This window comes from Ovis canadensis, chromosome 22 (assembly GCF_042477335.2).
Source record: "Ovis canadensis isolate MfBH-ARS-UI-01 breed Bighorn chromosome 22, ARS-UI_OviCan_v2, whole genome shotgun sequence".
NCBI lineage: Eukaryota > Metazoa > Chordata > Mammalia > Artiodactyla > Bovidae > Ovis > Ovis canadensis.
In genome coordinates, this window is record NC_091266.1 from 46,760,792 (window position 1) to 46,780,871 (window position 20,080).

General features: G+C 36.8%; 1 protein-coding gene across 7 annotated transcripts in view; it reads left to right on the forward strand.

The window, feature by feature from the left end:
- SHOC2 (SHOC2 leucine rich repeat scaffold protein) overlaps window positions 1-20,080 on the forward strand; it is an 85,164-nt gene that overhangs the window by 48,612 nt on the left and 16,472 nt on the right. For all 7 annotated transcript variants that reach the window (XM_069567087.1, XM_069567086.1, XM_069567088.1 and 4 more), the window contains one exon: window positions 8,785-8,922. In XM_069567087.1, the coding sequence (XP_069423188.1) occupies window positions 8,785-8,922 (138 nt within the window). The remainder of the gene's footprint in view (window positions 1-8,784; window positions 8,923-20,080) is intronic.

The window sequence follows — 20,080 nt, forward strand, 5'->3', positions numbered from 1 at the left end:
TCACTCAGCTTCCCCCAGATATTTCCATTGTTTCTTTCCTCTTCCATTATTCAGGTGTGTATATTCAAATGCTACTCCATTGGGATTATTTTCCTTTTCTGCTTACTGTCAATACCTCTGATCTCTCCTTCCCACCATCAGACTCTTTCCATTGCTTTATTTTCTTTTATACCTTTTATACATCCTCAGTTCAGTTCATTTCAGTTGTTCAGTCGTGTCCCACTCTTTGCAACCCCATGAACCACAGCACGCCAGGCCTTCCTGTCCATCACCAGTTCCTGGAGTTCCCCCAAACTTGTCCATTAAGTCGGTGATGCCATCCAACCATCTCATCCTCTGTTGTCCCCTTCTCCTCCTGCCCTCAATCTTTCCCAGCATCAGGGTCTTTTCCAATGAGTCAGCTCTTCGCATCAGGTGGCCAAAGTATTGGAGTTTCAGCTTCAATATCAGTCCTCCCAATGAATATTTAGGACCAATTTCCTTTAGGATTGACTAGTTGGATCTCCTTGCAGTCCAAGGGACTCTCAAGAGTCTTCTCCAACACCACAGTTCAAAACCATCAATTCTTCTGTGCTCAGCTGTTTTATAGTCCAACTCTTACATCCATACATGACCACTGGATACACCATAGCCTTGACACTAGATGAACCTTTGTTGACAAAGTAATGTCTCTGCTTTTTAATATGCTGTCTAGGTTGGTCATAACTTTTCTTCCAAGGAGTAAGCGTCTTTTAATTTCATGGCTGCAATCACCATCTGCAGTGATTTTGGAGCTCCAAAAAATAAAGTCAGCCACTGTTTCTACTGTTTCCCCATCTATTTCCCATGAAGTGATGGGACCAGATGCCATGATCTTCGTTTTCTGAGTCTTGAGCTTTAAGCCGACTTCTTCACTCTCCTCTTTTACTTTCATCAAGAGGCTCTTTAGTTTTTCACTTTCTGCCATAAGGGTGGTATCATCTGCATATCTGAGGTTATTGATAATTCTCCCAGCAATCTTGATTCTAGCTTGTGCTTCTTCCAGCCCAGTGTTTCTCATGATGCACTCTACATATAAGTTAAATAAGCAGGGTGACAATATACAGCCTTGATGTACTCCTTTTCCTATTTGGAACCAGTCTGTTGTTCCATGTCCAGTTCTAACTGGGGCTTCCTGACCGGCATGCAGGATTCTCAAGAGGCAGGACAGGTGGTCTGGTATTCCCATCTCTTTCAGAATTTTCCACAGTTTGTGGTGATCCACACAGTCAAAGGCTTTGACATAGTCAATAAAGCAGTAATAGATGTTTTTCTGGAACTGTCTTGCTCTTTCGATGATCCAGCGGATGTTGGCAATTTGATCTCTGGTTCCTCTGCCTTTTCTAAAACCAACTTGAACATCTAGAAGTCCACGGTTAACGTATTGCTGAAGCCTGGTTGGAGAATTTTGAGCATTACTTTACTAGTGTGTGAGATGAGTGCAATTGTGTGGTAGTTTGAGCATTCTTTGGCATTGCCTTTCTTTGAGACTGGAATGAAAATTGACCTTTTCCAGTCCTGTGGCCACTGCTGAGTTTTCCAAATTTGCCGACATATTGAGTGCAGCACTTTCACAGCATCATCTTTCAAGATTTGAAATAGCTCAACTGGAATTCCATCACCTACGCTAGCTTTGTTTGTAGTGATGCTTCCTAAGGCCCAATTGACTTCACATTCCAGGATGTCTGGCTCTAGCTGAGTGTGAGTGATCACACTATTGTGATTATCTGGGTCGTGAAGATCTTTTTTGTACAGTTCTTCTGTGTATTCTTGCCACCTCTTCTTAATATCTTCTGCTTCTATTAGGTCCCTACCATTTCTGCCCTTTATTGAGCCCATCTTTGCATGAAATGCTCCCTTGGTATCTCTTAATTTTCTTGAAGAGATCTCTAGTCTTTCCCATTCTGTTGTTTTCCTTTATTTCTTTTCATTGGTTGCTGAGGAAGGCTTTCTTATCTCTCCTTGCTGTTCTTTGGTACTCTGCATTCAAATTGGTATATCTTTCCTTTTCTCCTTATACCCTCACCTTGGTTATATATATTGTTTATTTTTCCGTATTAAAATACAAGTTCGCTGAGGGCAGAAAACTTTTTTCTTGCCTTGTCCCTCTTTTTTCCGATTGTGTCTTCAATTCCTAGAATAGTGTCTAACACACAGTAGGTGCTTAATAAACATTTGTAGGGTGAATCAATGAAGTCTATGTTCTCTCTGTAGGAAGTCAAATTTTAAAAAATTGCTTAGTAAATATGGAATGTGAGTCATAAAATGTTTCTTATTAATGGCTGGTGTCATCAATATGATAACATGGTGCATTCATTTTCACTAAAAGGTACATTTGCTCCGCAGCCAGGAAACTTCTATTTATGGTTTGAAAACTGCTCTTCATGTATAGTGTAGGAGAGACTGCTCATTTTATGTCTTGAATCTGTCCCCCTCTCCACTTTCCTCTTTAGATTAAAAGATGTACAAGAACATTGAAAAATCACAAAATACAAATCTATAAAGTAGAAAAGAAAAACCACTCTTAAACTTAGCCAGAGACAAGTCACTGTTAAGATATTGATTATTATTCTTTAGAACCGTCTGAAATGAATTTATATTTTTAAAGTAATATTTGATGCCGGGGTCCAGCCCTGGTGGATCCAGGGAATTCGAAGCGGGAATGGAGTTGGCGAAGAGAAACTTATTTATTTAGAAATATACAGAGAGATTAGGAAAGAATAATGTAGTAGGAAAATTAGTGGAGAAAAGATGCTGAATAACTTGGTTTACGTGGAAAACCAGTAAAGTTCCAAGCAAGGAACTTGCACCGTTCTATGTTAGGCTACCGGCGCCCGGGCGCCCGCTTGAATATCGGAGGGTGCCCCGCCTTGGGCTCCCTCTCAGGTGGGTCTTAGAGGCCAGGGCAAATAAATAGACTAGGTGAGCCTCTGTGTTGGAAGGGATCAGCCTGCAAAGGAGAGGGAGGGAGAGGGAGAAAGAGAGAGAGTCTACACGGGGGGAGCCAGATTTCCAAGAAAACCTGTTCAAGAAGCTGGTCTGAGAAACTGGTCCATCCTTTATTGTCTGGGAAAGCTTTTTATACTTTTGGTTGTACGTAGAGATCAATGGATAATACAAAGTTATGCAGCGTCAGCAGCCCTGACTCTTATGGAGACCAGGCTTTCTCTCTGTATACCTAGCTGTATACACAAGTCTTAGGTGATTTACATCATCTTCTGGCCAGGTGGCCTATTAACATTTTATGGCCCTTTTCTGATAAGGGTCTGTCAACCAGAAAACTTATTTGCCTTAAAAGTGTTGTTCTTACTAAAGTCTGGTGACACTCTCAGAAAGCACTAATTAAGGTTACATTCTTATATAGCAAGGACACAACAATTTATAACAAGGAAAGAGGAGTACAGTGATTTATAACAGAGAAAGTTCACTAACTCAAAAGTCTAGTATTGCTAACATCAAAACTACTATATTCCTTTTTCTATATCCCAATTACATTGATTAATATCCTCCAGGTGCCTAAAAGATAAAGAATATGGAGGCCTGGCAGCAGTCATTGACTCAACAATGAAAACCCATCACCAGCATAATTTTTAGCTTTTTAGAAAAGGCTCTGTATCTTTAAGATGCTTTAAGCTGCGTGCCTCTTCTCTCTCCCTCCCCCTCCCCCCTCCCCCTCCCCTCCCCTCCCCCCCTCCCCCTCCCCCTCCATCAGAGGGGTTTGAGCTGAGACACTCCTTTTATGTGTAGGAGACTGTTAACTGGGGTGCTAAGTTAACTCTTTCCAGAGAAAGGTGGTCAGGGATAGCCCCCTGTTATGTCAGAAGAGTGGAGAGCATAGTACAATAAAGCAGGCAGACTCTGGTTTTTGGGGTAGATGCTCAGGAAAATCCAGGGGTACCCCTGAAGCCTGATCTCGGCCTTTGCTTTTTGCCAGGCCCTCTTCCTCATGACGTTTGCCATGGGCGGGATTCCCCATGCTGGCTCCCGGCAATTTGGATCATATATAGTAAAATAAATGTTTAGAAGTACTAGATAACTGGACATAATATAGAAATAATAAATAGTATGAAAGTATTTTATGAACTCCTTCAATATTTAATATCCTGTCTTTTCTGAATTGTAACACAAGGTCTTATCCTGGCACAGTATTGACTAGTGCAGAGTTTATCATATATTCAGAATTGTCAGATGTTTCTGACTATTTGCATATGAAGAAAAAAAGCTTGAGCAGTTATGAGTGTTGCTCTAAAGAAGAGAGATCTTAAGCTTCTTTTTTTCCCCCACACTAAAAATGTTTTGTACATTTAATAGGACATTTTGGATTAGTTTTGAAAATATTTTAGATTTTCCTGGAAGCTGTCTTTTATTATAAACGTCCCTGAAGTTTTTTAGATCTTTTTCATTGGACTGAAAAAAATTCAGTTCCAAAGGGAAAATGTTTTTCATGTCTTAAAATGTATACATGGGTTTTGGGGAAAATCTAAAAATAAGTTTCAAATTTAACTCAGCAATATATATAATTTACTCATGAGTTTATTGTAGTTCATGGACTAACAGATCAAACTTAAAAATCAGGTTATTTTTGTGTGCTGATGCTGTTAAAAAATTAAATATTTCCTGAGTTTTAAGCATTTTCAAAACCATAATCACTAGATTGTGAGAAAAAAGTATTAGTAGATGACACTCTCCTTAATGTATCAGAGTTAACATGATTTCCTGATGTTGCAGTGTTGTATTGTTAGAGGATGATTTTCTGGAGAGAATATATGCTCAAAATAATTCAGTTATCATATGAATGGTGATTTACATAAATCAAAAAGGATTTAACTTAATTTGAATCAAAGTAATTATATTCTGCATTTTAAAAAGTTATTTTTTAGTTTAATGTTAGATAGTCATATGTAAGTTCCTGTCATAAGATACTGGTAATTCATCTGCTTCTGTGTTCATGGGTATCAAACTGGTATCCTGAATACTGTAAAAAAAAAAAAAAAAAAGTCCACAGATATGTTTGATAACGCAGTGTTTTGTTTTGTTTTAACCTAAAAATTAGTTGTTAGTATTTGAACATTAGATTTTATATGAAAATATAAATTTCTAGGTTTTTTTTGAAAGGTGTGAGGATTGGACAGTATTTGAGTGAATGCATTCATTTGAGGATTGATAGTATTTCTCATCGCAACATTGCAGTGATAGCCTGGGGCAGTTTTGGCAATGTTACACAACAAAGGACATTTGTTAATGTCTAGATGATTGTCATGACTGGTGGGGAGGTGCTCTTGGCATCTTTTGGCTAAAAAGACGAGGCATGCTGCTGATGCACAGGACACCTTTCTACAGCAAAGAATTATCTGGTCTAAAATATTTCAGTATTGAGTTTGAGGAGTCCTGTAATATAGCAGTCATTGAGCTGAGTTGAATCATATCTGTTTCATATAAGCTATAGTTAGCCAGTCTCCTCTCAACTTGCTTTATTTATGTGCTGGGACTCTCATATACTTGAATTTGTGCATCTTCCTTGAAAGTAGTAGGAGTTCCTTTCATAGGAATTGAAACAACTTTGAGTATTACTAGAAAAGTTGTGGCAAATACAGAAAACATTTGTTACTTGTGGCATGAAGAGTATTAGCATCTAAATTTTATTTTCCCCCGTTATCATTTATTCTTTCAGTTAACATAGTGCTGTGTACTAGGTACTACACAATATGCGGAGGAGATAAACAGCTGCTTACACTTAAAGGCTTTTTTTCTTTTTTATTAGAGAATTGTTCTGTTTATCATTATGTAATGCTTTCTGTATCTCTGATAATTTTCCTTGCTTTGAAGTTGGCTTTGTCTGAAATTTGTGTAAATATTTCAGCTCTCTTTTGATTAACATTAACATTGTATTTATCTATCCCTTTATTCTTAATCCACCTGTGTCTGTAAAGTAGGTTTTAAAAGACTGTACTGTTTAGTGGGGCTGGGGGGCAGGGTCTTATTTCTTAAGTCCCCTCTGATAGTCTCTGTCTTGCATTCACTTTCATATTAAAAGCGTTTATTGATTTAGTTGGATTGATATCAGCCATATTTGGAGCTGTTTTCTATAACTTGTTCTCTTTTTTTTTTTTGTCTTAAATAATTTTTCTGCATTATCTGGGTTTAATTGAGCATTTTGTATTATTTCATTTTTTCTCTCCTTAGCATATCATTTATACTTGTATTATTATTATTATTTTTTGCTTGTATATATGTATGTTTGTGATTGCCCTGGAGTTTGTGGCGTAAATTTACAGCTAATATAAGTCCACCATCAAATAACACTATACCACTCAGTGTGGTTGCTTATAACAGAATATTCCCAGTTCTTCTCTCCTGTCCCTTATAACACTGCTGTCATTCATTTCATTTATCCTTAATGTATAGTTACCCAGTATATTGTTGCTCTTCATACTTTTAAGAAACTGTTATCTGTTAGATCAATTAAGAGTTTAAGAATATAAAAGATTTTATTTTATCTTATTCCTTCTCTATTGTTCTTTTCTCTGTGTAGAGCTAAGTTTCTGACTTACATCATTTTCCTTCTTTCTGAAGAACTTATTTTAATATTTCTTGAAAGACAGGTATACTGGTGACAGATTCCCTCATTTCTGTTTATCTAAGGAGGTCTTTATTTCTCCTTTACTTTGAAGGATAATTTCATTGGGTACAAACTTTTAGGTTGGTGTTTTTTTTTTCTCTCATCACTTTGTAAGTATTCCATTCCATTTTCTTCTTGCCTGCATCATTACTGAAGAGAAGTCCAGTGTATTTACCTTGTTCCTATATAGGTAAAGTTCCCCCTGCCTCCCCGGCCTCTGTCTTTCAAAATTTTATCTTTGATTTTCTGTATATGATTTTGAATATGATATGCCTAGGTGAGAATAGGAGGGGACTTTTATCTTCACTCTGAGAACCTGCAGTGGGACTCCTGGGGGTAAAGCACAAGGATTCCAATTTTTCCATATCCTTGCCAACATTGTTTTGTTTTGTTGTTTGCTTTTGTTTACAGCCATCTTCAGGGGTGTAAAGTAGTACCTCATGTAACTGATTTACATTTTTAAATGATTAGTGATGTTGAACAGCTTTCATGTGTTTATTGTTCATTTGCATATCTTTGGGAAAATGTTCAGTTTCTTTACCCACTTTTAAATTGGTTTTTTTGGTTGCTGTTGAATTATGGAAGCTCCTTATACACTTGGGCTGTTAATCCCTTCCCAGATACATGATTTGTCAGTATTTCCCCCTATTCTATGGGTTGCCTTTTCATTCTCTTGATAGTGTCCTTTATACACATAAGTTTTCAATTTTGAAATCTAGTTAATCTGTTTTTTCTTTGTTGCTTAGGATGTGACAGTAATATGCCTTACACCCATTTTTTAGTTTTATGCACTTTATTTACTTCTCTTTAGTTCAGTTCCAGAGAAGGCAATGGCACCCCACTCCAGTACTCTTGCCTGGAAAACCCCATGGACGGAGGAGCCTGGTAGGCTGCAGTCCATGGGGTCGCGAAGAGTCGGACACAACCGAGCGACTTCACTTTCACTTTTCACTTTCATGCACTGGAGAAGGAAATGGCAACCCACTCCAATGTTCTTGCCTGGAGAATCCCAGGAACGGGGGAGCCTGGCAGGCTGCCGTCTATGGGGTCGCACAGAGTCGGACACAACTGAAGCGACTTAGCAGCAGTTCAGTTCAGTCGCTCAGTCGTGTCCGACTCTTTGCGACCCCATGAATCGCAGCACGCCAGGCCTCCCTGTGCATCACCAACTCCCGGAGTTCACTCAGACTCACGTCCACCGAGTCAGTGATGCCATCCAGCCATCTCATCCTCAGTTGTCCCCTTCTCCTCCTGCCCCCAATCCCTCCCAGCATCAGAGTCTTTTCCAATGAGTCAACTCTTCGCATGAGGTGGCCAAAGTACGGAGTTTCAGCTTTAGCATCATTCCTTCCAAAGAACACCCAGGGCTTATCTCCTTTAGAATGGACTGGTTGGATCTCCTTGCAGTCCAAGGGACTCTCAAGAGTCTTCTCCAACACCACAATTCAAAGCATCAATTCTTCAGCGCTCAGCCTTCTTCACAGTCCAACTCCCACATTTACTTGCTCAGTATTTCCAACTTCACCCCCCCCAAAAAAGGAAAAATCATGAGAGAGCCAATCGAGCTGTTATAAATAAGTTTTTGAAGACAGAAAAACGTTAAGAATAATCTAAATTGCCCATACAGTCCTTTCAAACAGAATGAGGAGAAAAATATGTATCCTTTTGGAGTAATATTAAGAAGCAGTTTTTGATTTCTGACTCTCTCTTTACATATTTATATAACATTAGAACACATGCATATTTGAAAGCATATATATTTTGAGGTAAGGTGACCCTTAAATTAAGATCTATCTGATATTATTTTGAATTTGATTTAAAAATTAGCTCTTTTTGAAGTATAGAATGTACAAATGTAAATGTGGTTAAATTTGTTAATTAAAAATATATAATATTGGTTGATAATGATTTACAGTCAACATGTTAATGTTATCAGATGTCATTTTCTTTTTTTCTTTAGGTATAATTGACATAAAACCATATATTAGCTTCAGGTGTACAACATAGTTCAGTATTTGTAAGATGCCATTTTCAAAGAAGAGTTTCAGATTTTGTTTAACTTTTACTTTGTGAGAAAAAATATAGTTATGATATAAAATGTTTTATCTCCCAGAAATTCTTACATTTTTATGTTGATCAATTTACAGGTGAATTATGTAACCTCATTACGCTGGATGTAGCTCACAATCAACTTGAACACCTTCCAAAGGAGATTGGAAACTGCACACAGATAACCAACCTTGACTTGCAGCACAATGAATTGTTAGACCTCCCAGATACTATTGGTATGAAAAAAGAAAGAAGATACTGTTAATATTATTTCTAGCTACTTGGACATTAAAATCTATTTCAATAAATAAAGTTAAAGTATTAAAATTCAGCATTGTTGAAGTGGTAAAACTTCTAAAAGATAGTATTTTAAAATCATTTTTTATTTCCACTTCTAGGAAAGGAAAATAAGTTTTAGGACATGAGCTCAGTTAAATGGTAAACAAGATAGAATATTGAGTAACGTGTATATGTTTTATAACTCTGTGCTTAAATTGCAGAATGGGTGCGTTTTCTGTTTTTGCTTATTTCTGAAATGTTGCATGCTCTTGTGTAGGGTGTGGTCCCTTCTATGCTAAAATAGACCACACTGAAAAATAAGATCATTGCTGTTTAGTTTTTAAAACATGGCAAGTACATTTTAAAGTTTGCTCATATGTAATATTGAGGGATTAAAAGAAAAGATGTCTCAAAATGCATAATGTGTTTTGACGACATAGTCAAACTACAGAAAGTTGATGTGTTCCGTATTTATAAATTCTTGTTTATATTTCTGAATGCCCCCAAATTTATACAAACAATAGAGGGAATTTAAAAATTTTTGGATGCTTTTAGTTATCACTGTGGTATGAAGAAACTATTAGGTTTATTTTAAAAAGTATTCCGTACTTAGTTTATGTAATTTTAGTAATGAATTTTTATAAGGTTCTATTACTAAATTGCATGAGGCCTATGATAATGTTATCTTTCTCCAGAGAATTTTTATTTGCTTCTCTCAGGTACCTAGAGTGACCACTTTAGTCCATCCATGTTCTGAGGGTTGTGATTTTTCTGGTCCTCTCAAGTGATTCAGAGGCAAACTGCAGAGTAATTGGAGGGCCGTTTTAATTCTGATTGACCCCTCATGCTAGGGTGCAGCCCTGTAGGGTCCTAGTTGATGCTGATTACTAGACTCTTCACCCTTGGCAGGCTCTAGATTTTGACTCTTGGCAAAACATGCCTTTGCCTTTCAGTTACATCTTCTGTTTAGGAGAGCGGTCTTAGGACAAAAATCTCCCGTGCTTTGCTTGTTTCTGGGTTCCCAGCTGGTTTCCAGCCTGATTACTGCTAGTCATTATCATGCTTGTTTTCTGATTTTTGTTTTAGAAGTGTTCTTAGTTTTCTGCAATGGGAGAGTTTGCTTGAATTACCTTGAATTACTTTCTGCTTCATTACTTGAAGCAGAAGCAATTGTAGCAGAATTTTTTAAAAATGTTACAGTAGACTGTCTCTGGTAACATAACAACTATTCACAGAAAAGTTAATCTGAGACCTCTTCAGGTTATAATAGCTAGCCATTAGAACCTGTATCTTTCTGATTCTTGTCCCCTCGAGTCTAGAACAAAAAGACAGAAAAACACAAAATAAATGAAAAAAGTCATGGGAGACAGCACTAGAAGTTCTAGAAAGAGAATAGAGGTAAGACAATGAAGCTATAAAATATAATTTAATACTATTTCCCTGAACTTGACAAAAACCCAGATAATAAGATTGAAGTTTCTTACCAAGATGAAATAATGAAAAAAGATACATTCTAGTAGGAGTTTTAAAAATTAAGTTTACTAATTTTTAATAAACGATATGGGCTTCCCTGGTGACTCAGCAGTAAAGAATCTACCTGCCAGTGCAGGGGACCCAGGTTTGATCCTTGGGTTGGGAAGATCCCCTGGAGAAGGAAATGGCAACCCACTCCAGTGTTCTTACACGGGAAGTCCCATGGACAGCGGAGCCTGGAGAACTGCAGTCCATGGGGCTGCAAAAGAGTTGGTCACGATTTAGCAACTAAACAACAAGAATAAACAGTATGTTCGTGTGTAATGTTATAAAACCTTTGTCTAGTTTCAGAGTAATGCTGACTGTATATGGTAAGTTGGGACGTTTTCCCTACTCATCGGTTTTTGGAAAAGTTTGTATAAAATTGGCGTATTTCTTCCTTTAATATTTGATAAAGTTCATTGATGTAGCCACCTAGTCAGGATTTTTCTTTATTGGAATTTTTTTTAAAACAATTTCAGTTTTTTTGATAGACATAGGGCTATTTAGGTTATCCATTTCTTCTTGAGAAAACTTGATCATTTGTGTCTTTCATAGAATGTGTTCATTTCATTTAAGTTGTCACATTTAATGGGGATAAAATTGTTCATAACATTTGCTTATTATTTCAATGTCTATAGAATCTGTGGTAATGCTATTTCTCTCTTTTCTGATATTGGCAATTTATATCTTCTCTCTTTTCCTGATCAGTCTGGCCAAAGGTTTATTAATTTTATCAGTTTCATTGATTGTCTCAAGTTATTAATTTTACTTTATTTTTCCCTTTGTTTTTATTTCATTGATTTCCACTTTGACCTTTCTCCTTCCTGTTTGTCTGCTTACTTTGATTTTATTTGCCCTTTTCCTAGTTTCTTATAGTGGAAGATTGAGATTATTGATTTAAGACCTTTCTTCTCTTCTCATAGAGTCAGTTCAGTTCAGTTCAGTCTCTCAGTCATGTCCGACTCTTTGTGACCCCAGGGACTGCACCACGGCACGCCTCCCTGTCCATCATCAACTCCTGGAGTTTGCTCAAATTCATGTCCATTGAGTCAGTGATGCCATCCAATCATCTCATCCTCTGTCATCCCCTTCTCCTCTCACCCTCAATCTTTCCCAGCCATTTAGTGCTATAACATTTCCCCTTAAGTACCACTAACAACATCCCACAAATTGACATGTTGTGTTTTATTTTTTGTTTTGTCCAAAACACTTTCTAATTTGCCCTTTTGTTTTCTCTGATCTATATGTTACTGAAAAGTTTGTTATTTAGTTCCCAATCTCTAACAGTTTTCCAGGGGTCTTTCTGTTTCTGATTTCTAATTTCATTGTGGTTGAGAACATACTTTGTGTGACTTGAATCATGTAAATATATTGAGACTTTTCTTATGGCTCAGTGTATGGTCTATCTTGATAAGTATTCCATGTGCAATTGAATATGTATTCTACTTTTGTTGAGTAGAGTAATGTGGATGAGGTAGTCAGTGAATTTATTGTACTGCTAGCCCTTTTTGGTCATTTTTTCCTCCCAACTTTTATTAGTTATATTGTTAGGATGTGCAGCATTTATGGTATATCTTGTTAAGCCAGTCTCTAGTTTAGTCTTAATTGTTCACCAACAGTGCTTGCTGTTGCCATAGTTGTTCAAGTTATTGGTTGGTTAAAGTCAGTCTTACAGTAATTTTCTCAGAAATCATTCCTAAACAGTGAAAGTGAAGTCACTCAGTCCTGTCCGACTCTTTGCAACCCCATGGACTGTAGCCTACCAGGCTTCTCCATCCATGCGATTTTCCAGGCTAGAGTACTGTAGTGGGTTGCCATTTCCTTCTCCAGGGGATCTTCCCCACCCAGGGATCAGACCAGGGTCTCCCACATTGTAGGCAGACGCTTTACCATCTGAGCCACCAGGGAAGACTTACTAACAGTAGTTTTCTAGTTTTTGTATGTTTGTAACCTTTATATTTAAAGAACTCTTTGATGGGTATAAAAATCATTGGGTTCAACTTCCTTTCCTTGAGCATCTCAGGAGACCTAAAAGGTAGCTCTTTTGTCTTCTAGAATTGAATATGCAATAGTATGAGGCGGTCTAATTGGTTTTTTCCTCATTATAATGACTTAATCTTTGTTTCTGGCCACCCAAAGAGTTATTTCTTTATTTCTAAAGTTCAAGAACTCTACTATATTTCTAAGTGTTAATCTTTCAGGTTCCCATTTCCTTGGGATACTCTGAACCAGTTCAGTAATAAAGGTTTAATTTTTACTTCAGTATAAATCACCTATTGACGTGTTTACTTTGTTGTATGTTCTTATGTTGAAATATGTAAGTTTGCTTATTTTAAACAAGAACTGATTTTGATAGTAAAGGAGAAAAGAAAGAATAATGCATTTTAACATGATCACTTTTCAGTGAATGACACATAAAGGCACTTTAAAAAGAGACTTCTTTTATAAAATTAAAGGCTTCTCAGTCTTAGAAAAGTAAAGGTTGTTTACTCTAGCAAATCAGGGCAACTGAAATTAAAGATGCTTGAAATGTTATAAATTTATGGCCTTATCTCTCTCATTGATGCTTAATTATTGTGTATTTCCTAAGATACTGTAGATGCAGATACTTTATTGTTCCTTGAGCATATCAGGCAAGTTCCAGCCTCAGGGTCTTGGTACTTCTCAGTTTCTCTGCTTAGAACTTTTTCCCCTAAATATACACATAATTTCCTCTACTCTTTCAACTAATCAAATGGATATATCAAGTTCTATAAAGGGCATGGTTATCAATCAGTCCTGTTCTTCAGTTCAGTTGCTCAGTCGTGTCTGACACTTTGTGACCCCGTGGACTGCAGCATGCCAGGCTTCCCTTTCCATTATGAACTCCCAAAGCTTGCTCAAACTCATGTCCATCGAGTCGGTGATGCCATCCAACCATCTCATCCTCTGTCGTCCCCTTCTCCTCCTGCCTTCAGTCTTTCCCAGCACCAGGGTCTTTTCCAAGAAGTCAGTTCTTCACATCAGGTGGCCAAAGTATTGGGGTTCCAGCTTCATCATCAGTCTTTCCAATGAATACTCAGGACTGATTTCCTTTAGGATGGACTGGTTTGATCTCCTTGCTGTCCAAGGGACTCTCAAGAGTCTTCTCCAACTTAGCATTTGTGAAATGACTCAGGAAATGTGCATCAGATACTATTATCTGGGTACTTCGGCAGAGGATTTGAGGGAGGGGTCTGTTCCAGAAAGGCCCTGTAGGGTCCTGTTCTTACTCTCAAATATTCTAACAGTATTTCATTATTTAATATTTTATGCATGTATTGGTTTCCCTATCTTGCTCAGTAACAATGGGGGGGGTGCAGTTATAAAGTACTGAAATAATTAGTGTTGGCAAATAGAGAAAGCATAAGTTGTAGAGGATGATAAAACAATCCAGTTAGTAAGACTAGGGTCTTTTGGATTCACTACCTCTGACAGAGGATAGTGTCTCCATGTATTCTTTCTCCTGGCTTTCTTAATTTTGAATTTCTGTCAGAACTAATTCTTCTATATTTCAAGTGTGCTTGTTAATATGAAAACATTTGACTTCATTATTAATCTTGAGTAATTGACATGTTATATCAGAAAAATACAAGTGCCTCACTTCTAACATACTCTACATGGTCAGATTACAAATATGTATTGGAAATCAAAAGGAACTAAAACATAAATGATAATAAAAATTTATATATCTCATTTATAAATTTTTATAATAAATATAAATATGCTTTGATAGTTGTCAGCAAACTAAATACAGCTGTTATCCCAAGTAATAGCAAAGTGAGTTAAGTATTGTTTGTTGAAAGTTTTTATAATATTATAGTCATTTATCATATACCGTGTTTATTAAGATAGTTCTTTGCCTTTCTCCATCCCTCTCATCCCCCATATTTTGATTGTATTGCAGAAGGTTGAGATTTGATGAGAAATCTGAACATGCAGGTCTTGATCTGTTACAAATCTCAACAGTCATAATTGACCTTTGAGATTCTCTCTGTCATCTATTGGAGAAGAGCAATTCACCCCAAACCTTCAGTGACAAACTTAGCTGGAGTATAATTCTGATACTTTCCTTTTCCCCCCCCTGGTTTACTAGTTGAAAAGTATAACTTAAAATGAAAACCAAACAAAAAACCCAACACCTGTCTTGGAGAGTTGATGCTAGCCCCACAGGAGTTGCCCTGTTCTCTTCCCTGGACCAAAGAAACTTGCACTGAATTTACAATTGAAAATAAAATGTTTTATCACCTTACAGTCACTTTTCCAAAAATCGCTTTAATTATTTGCCTTTTTTTTTTCTCGCAAGTAGATCCAGATATTTTTAACTCTCTTTTTTGCTTAAGATATAAATACTTCTAGAGTAGCTGTCACTCTTTGGCAATAAGCAATGCCATTTACTTTCAGGCTGGGCAGTGCCAAGATTACTGACAACTCAGGCTGTGGAGAAGAGGCAGAAGGAACTGGGGAGAGGGGCACAGCTGATTGCGGTTAAGTAAAAGAGTGCTCAAAAACATATTTAGAGTCTTAAAGCCTCAGATATGCAGATGATACCACCATTAGGCAGAAAGTGAAGAGGAACTAAAAAACCTCTTGATGAAAGTGAAAGAGGAGAGTGAAAAAGTTGGCTTAAAGCTCAAGATTCAGAAAACAAAGATCATGGCATCCGGTCCCATCACTTCACGGGAAATAGATGGGGAAACAGTGGAAACAGTGTCAGACTTTATTTTTCTGGGCTCCAAAATCACTGCAGATGCTGATTACAGCCATGAAATTAAAAGACACTTACTCCTTGGAAGGAAAGTTATGACCAACCTAGATAGTATATTCAAAAGCAGAGACATTACTTTGCCAACAAAGGTCCATCTAGTCAAGGCTGTGGTTTTTCCAGTGGTCGTGTATGGATGTGAGAGTTGGACTGTGAAGAAAGCTGAGCACCAAAGAATTGATGCTTTTGAACTGCGGTGTTGGAGAAGACTCTTGAGAGTCCCTTGGACTGCAAGGAGATCCAACCAGTCCATCCTAAAGGATACCAGTCCTGGGTGTTCATTGGAAGGAATGATGCTAAAGCTGAAACTCCAGTACTTTGGCCACCTCATGCAAAGAGTTGACTCATTGGAAAAGACTCTGATGCTGGGAGGGATTGGGGGCAGGAGGAGAAGGGGACGACAGAGGATGAGATGGCTGGATGGCATCACCAACTCGATGGGACGTGAGTTTGAGTGAACTCCAGGAGTTGGTGATGGACAGGGAGGCCTGGCGTGCTGCGATTCATGGGTTCACAAAGAGTCAGACATGACTGAGCGACTGAACTGAAAGCCTTCTGAGGTCTCTAGTGGTTTTATGAAATCAGGGAGGGGAGGTATGAAATAGGAAAAATTTTTTATTTTCTGTTTCTTTTCAAAGTGAGAGAAATTTATAAGAAGACTTGCCTTCCAGGCTAGAGCACAGAATAATTCACAGAGGCCTTTTGTTACACTGGGCTCTGAAGAAATGTTACAGTAATTATGATTATATCAACAAATAGAGTTTTAGTAATTGATTTTAGGAAATTACAGCTCTACTTACATGTAACAACTTTACTGATTTTCTCTTTAATGGCATTCTTTTGAGTTTTTTACATTTAAGAATATTTTTTAATAAGTTCATTTTTAATTGGAGGATAATTGCTTTACACTATTGTGTTGGCTTTTACCACACAACATGAGTTAGCCATAAAAATGCATATGTCCCTTCCCTCTTGAACTTCCATCCCATCCCACCCCTCTAGGTTGTCACAGAGTCCTATGTTGAGCTCCCTGTGTTACACAACAATCTGTTTTACATATGGTAATGTGTATGTTTCAGTGCTACTCTCTCAGTTCGGCCCACCTTCTCCTTACTCCATTGTGTCCAAAGTCTGTTCTCTATGTCTGCGTCTCCATTCCTGCCCTACAAATATGTGTATTAGTACTATTTTTTCTAGATTCCATATATGTATGTGTTAATATACAATAATTTGTTTTTCTCTTTCTGACTTACTTCAGTCTGCATAATAGGCTCTAGGTTCATCCACTTCACTAGAACTGACTCAAATACTTTTCTTTTTATGGCTAAGTAATATTCCATTTCATTTGTCATTTATCTATTCATTTGTCAGTGATATCTAGGTTGCTTCCATGTCCTGGTTATTATAAATAGTGCTGCAGTGAACATTGAGGCATATGTGTCTTTTTCAGTTACGATTTTCTCAGTGTATATGGCCATTTGGGATTGCTGGGTCATATGGTAGTTTTATTCTTAGTATTTAAAGAAATATCCACACTGTTCTCCATAGTGACTATATCAATTTACATTCCCACCAACAGTGCAAGAGGGTTCCCTTTTCTCCACACCTTCTCCAGCATTTATTGTTTGTAGATTTTTTTGATGACCATTCTGACCAGTGTAATGTGGTACCTCATTGTAGTTTTGATTTGAATTTCTTTAATAATGAGCAGTGTAGAGCATCTTTTCATGTGTTGGTTGGCCATCTGTATATCTTCATTGGAGAAATGTGTGCTTAGGTCTTCTGCCTACTCTTTGATTGGGTTGTTTGCTTTTCTGGCATAGGGCTGCATGAACTGCTTGTATATTTTGGAGATTAATCCTTTGTTAGTTTCGTTGATTATTATTTTCTCCCATTCTGAGGGTTGTCTTTTCATCTTGGTTATACTTTCCTTTGTTATGCAAAAGCTTTTAAGTTTAACTAAGTCCCACTTGTTTTTGTTTTGTTTCCATTTCTCTAAGAGGTGGTCAAAGAGGATATTGCAGATATTTATATAAGAGTGTCTTGTCTATGTTTTCCTCTAAGAGTTTTAGAGATCCTGGTCTTACATTTTTTATAACTTTTAAGTTTATTTTCAATTTCTCAGTTTAATGTTTCTGGAAAAAAATTGTACCTTTAACATTATTTCATTGTTAGAACTTGGGTGCCTTTTCTACTGATTTTTTGCTACTTTGTTAAAATAAGATAAAGACTGAGTTAAAGTCTTACTCAAAAGTTACACTAAATTAACCTAAAAATGCTGATTTCCTTTGCTGAAATTAAAAACATTAATTTTAATTTGTAGCAATTTAATGTTTCCATATTTTAACAGTCTGACAGTATAAGAAAACAAGCTGTCATATTCAGAACACAGAGCAACTTACTGTCAAAGTTAAGCACTTAGAAAGCTAAATGCCAGTGATTGACAGTGATCAGCCTACATTTATAAGTGTTGGCAACATTGATTTTATTTCTTAGTCACAGTGGCTCAATATTAAGGCAAGCTGTGGCTTGATTTCTAGGTTGCAGTTTACTTTGTGGTTAAAACCACTTACTGAAAGAGGCTAGAGTTGCAACCACTGCAGGGGGTGAATCACAGTAAATGCCAGACTTCTGATGTCAAGTTTTTTTTTTTTTTCCTGGCATAAAAGAGTGTTGATATTTCATCATTAATTTTTTTTACCTTTTTTATTTTGCTGAGAGTAGTGGATTTTGGCAAAATGTGGATGACTCTGAGCATACCATGCTCTCAAGAAAGTGACAAGTCCTTTGCAGATGTTAATTGCTTCATCAGAATAGCATATTCTCCGAGAGTACAATTTTTAAAGTTCATCCTCTTCAATCCCACTGGGGGAAAAAGAAGTTTAGGCATTTCATAGACCTTTTGGTGAATGCTTCAGCCATTTTATTACCATGGAACAGCTTTATTACATAGGGAAAGCAGTGGTATGAAGGAGAGACGAGATGAGCTTCTTCTATTTATTTTTTAAGATTGAGTGCCTTTTTTATCTTCAACTTGGTATAGCAAATTAAAATTTTATCAGAAGATTTTTGAAATTCTTTGTACTCAGACATTATCACTGATTATGGGAAAATTTCCATCTCTTTACCAGTCTTGTAGTGGCCATGGGCATGGGATAGGCAAGGAATAAAATACTGATACCCTCCCTCCTTCCCCATTTTGAATGGATGTGAGTTAATGGGGACTGCCTTTCAGTTTTGGTGGGAATGAAATTGATATACTCTAATGGCACTGTCTGATAAGATTTAAGATATAGCTATCTTTTGATACTTCTGAAATATTTTCACATGTACACACAGATACCTATTAGGATGTTCATTATAGAATTCCTTTTTAAGTATTAGAAACAAATGCTGTCCATTGGGGGATGATTGGATAATGGTATAATTACACATATCATAGGATACAATGGTTAAATGAAGTATATGTGCTTTTACTCAACAAGAAAATATTTCTATGACCTGTTATTTAGGAGGAAAAGTATGCAAAATGATCCCATTTATATAAAGACAAATAGAGAAACATTTTAAAAAATCCTGTATTTATATATGTATAAGTGAGAGCTTAAGAGAAGGATCTTAATAGGTACATACTGGATTACACACCATGGCTTTCTGGGCAGTAAAGTAAGTTACACTTACATATTTTGTAATTGAAAATTTATTTGGTGGGATAAGAGGAGTGCAATAAGAGGAGTTCATTCTCTGATATCTAAAAATGGGCTGCTTAGTCATTGTGTATCCCAGAAAAAATTAAAGTGAATATTTTTAGAAGAACTAATTTTTAGTCAGGTAGACTAGGCTAGGCAAATCTGTTATGTACTTTAAAATGATGTCCACTTAACATCTATGTTTTGGAGACATGCTATTTTATAAGTTTATAAGTTTGACCCATGAGAATGGGTCAAAAAAAAAAAAAAGCTTTTAATGAGTCTCATATAATTTTGAGTTTTTGCACCTTGTTCCTAATGGAAAGGAGGACAAATAGTGAAATATTTTAGCGTCTTTAATTAATAAGAAAGCATGAATGAAAGCCTGGTGTGTGCTTTGCACTGAAATTCTGTGCAAATTTCAGTAGAAATGCATAGCAAGCTCCCTTACTTAAAGGATTTTCAGTCTATTGGGGAAAGTAACTAATCCATGAAACAACCAACAATGTAGATTGTAACTGAAATGCTAATGTATAATGAAAACAGCATGTAGCCATGTGTCCAGTTTATAGGGAGATCAATAAGATCTTGATAGAATGGCCAGAGAAAACTTCATGAACAAATATGCTGGACTTAGTATGGAATAAAAATGCATTCCATGAGCTTAACAGCAAGGACAATCAAACAGCATAGAGGCAAGAATGAACATATCATGCTTCTGTGTCAGGAGGAAACAAGTTCACTGGATCAGGGTTGATAAAATTCACAAAAAATGATTACTTGATAAGGAGCCAGTTGAGTTTGATTCTAGCTCTGCCATTAAGTCACTTCATGTGTCTTACGCTAAAGTCCATGCTGAGTACTCTCAGATGGTTCTTATTGGTGTGCTTGGGTATCTTTTTTATCTCTTGTCCTTTTTTTTGGGGGGGGGGGGTTGACTATCTGAAACTTCAAACCACCATGCTCTGTTTCTCCACAGCTTAGCTCATAAGCTCATATCCTCACTGTATGGAGAAAATGAGCCTCACAGTCCAAACATCTTACCTCTGTGTTAATATAAAGCTTCTCCATGATGTAAACTATTCATTCAATAAAAGGATGGTATAAAGATATCACAGTTTTTAAAAT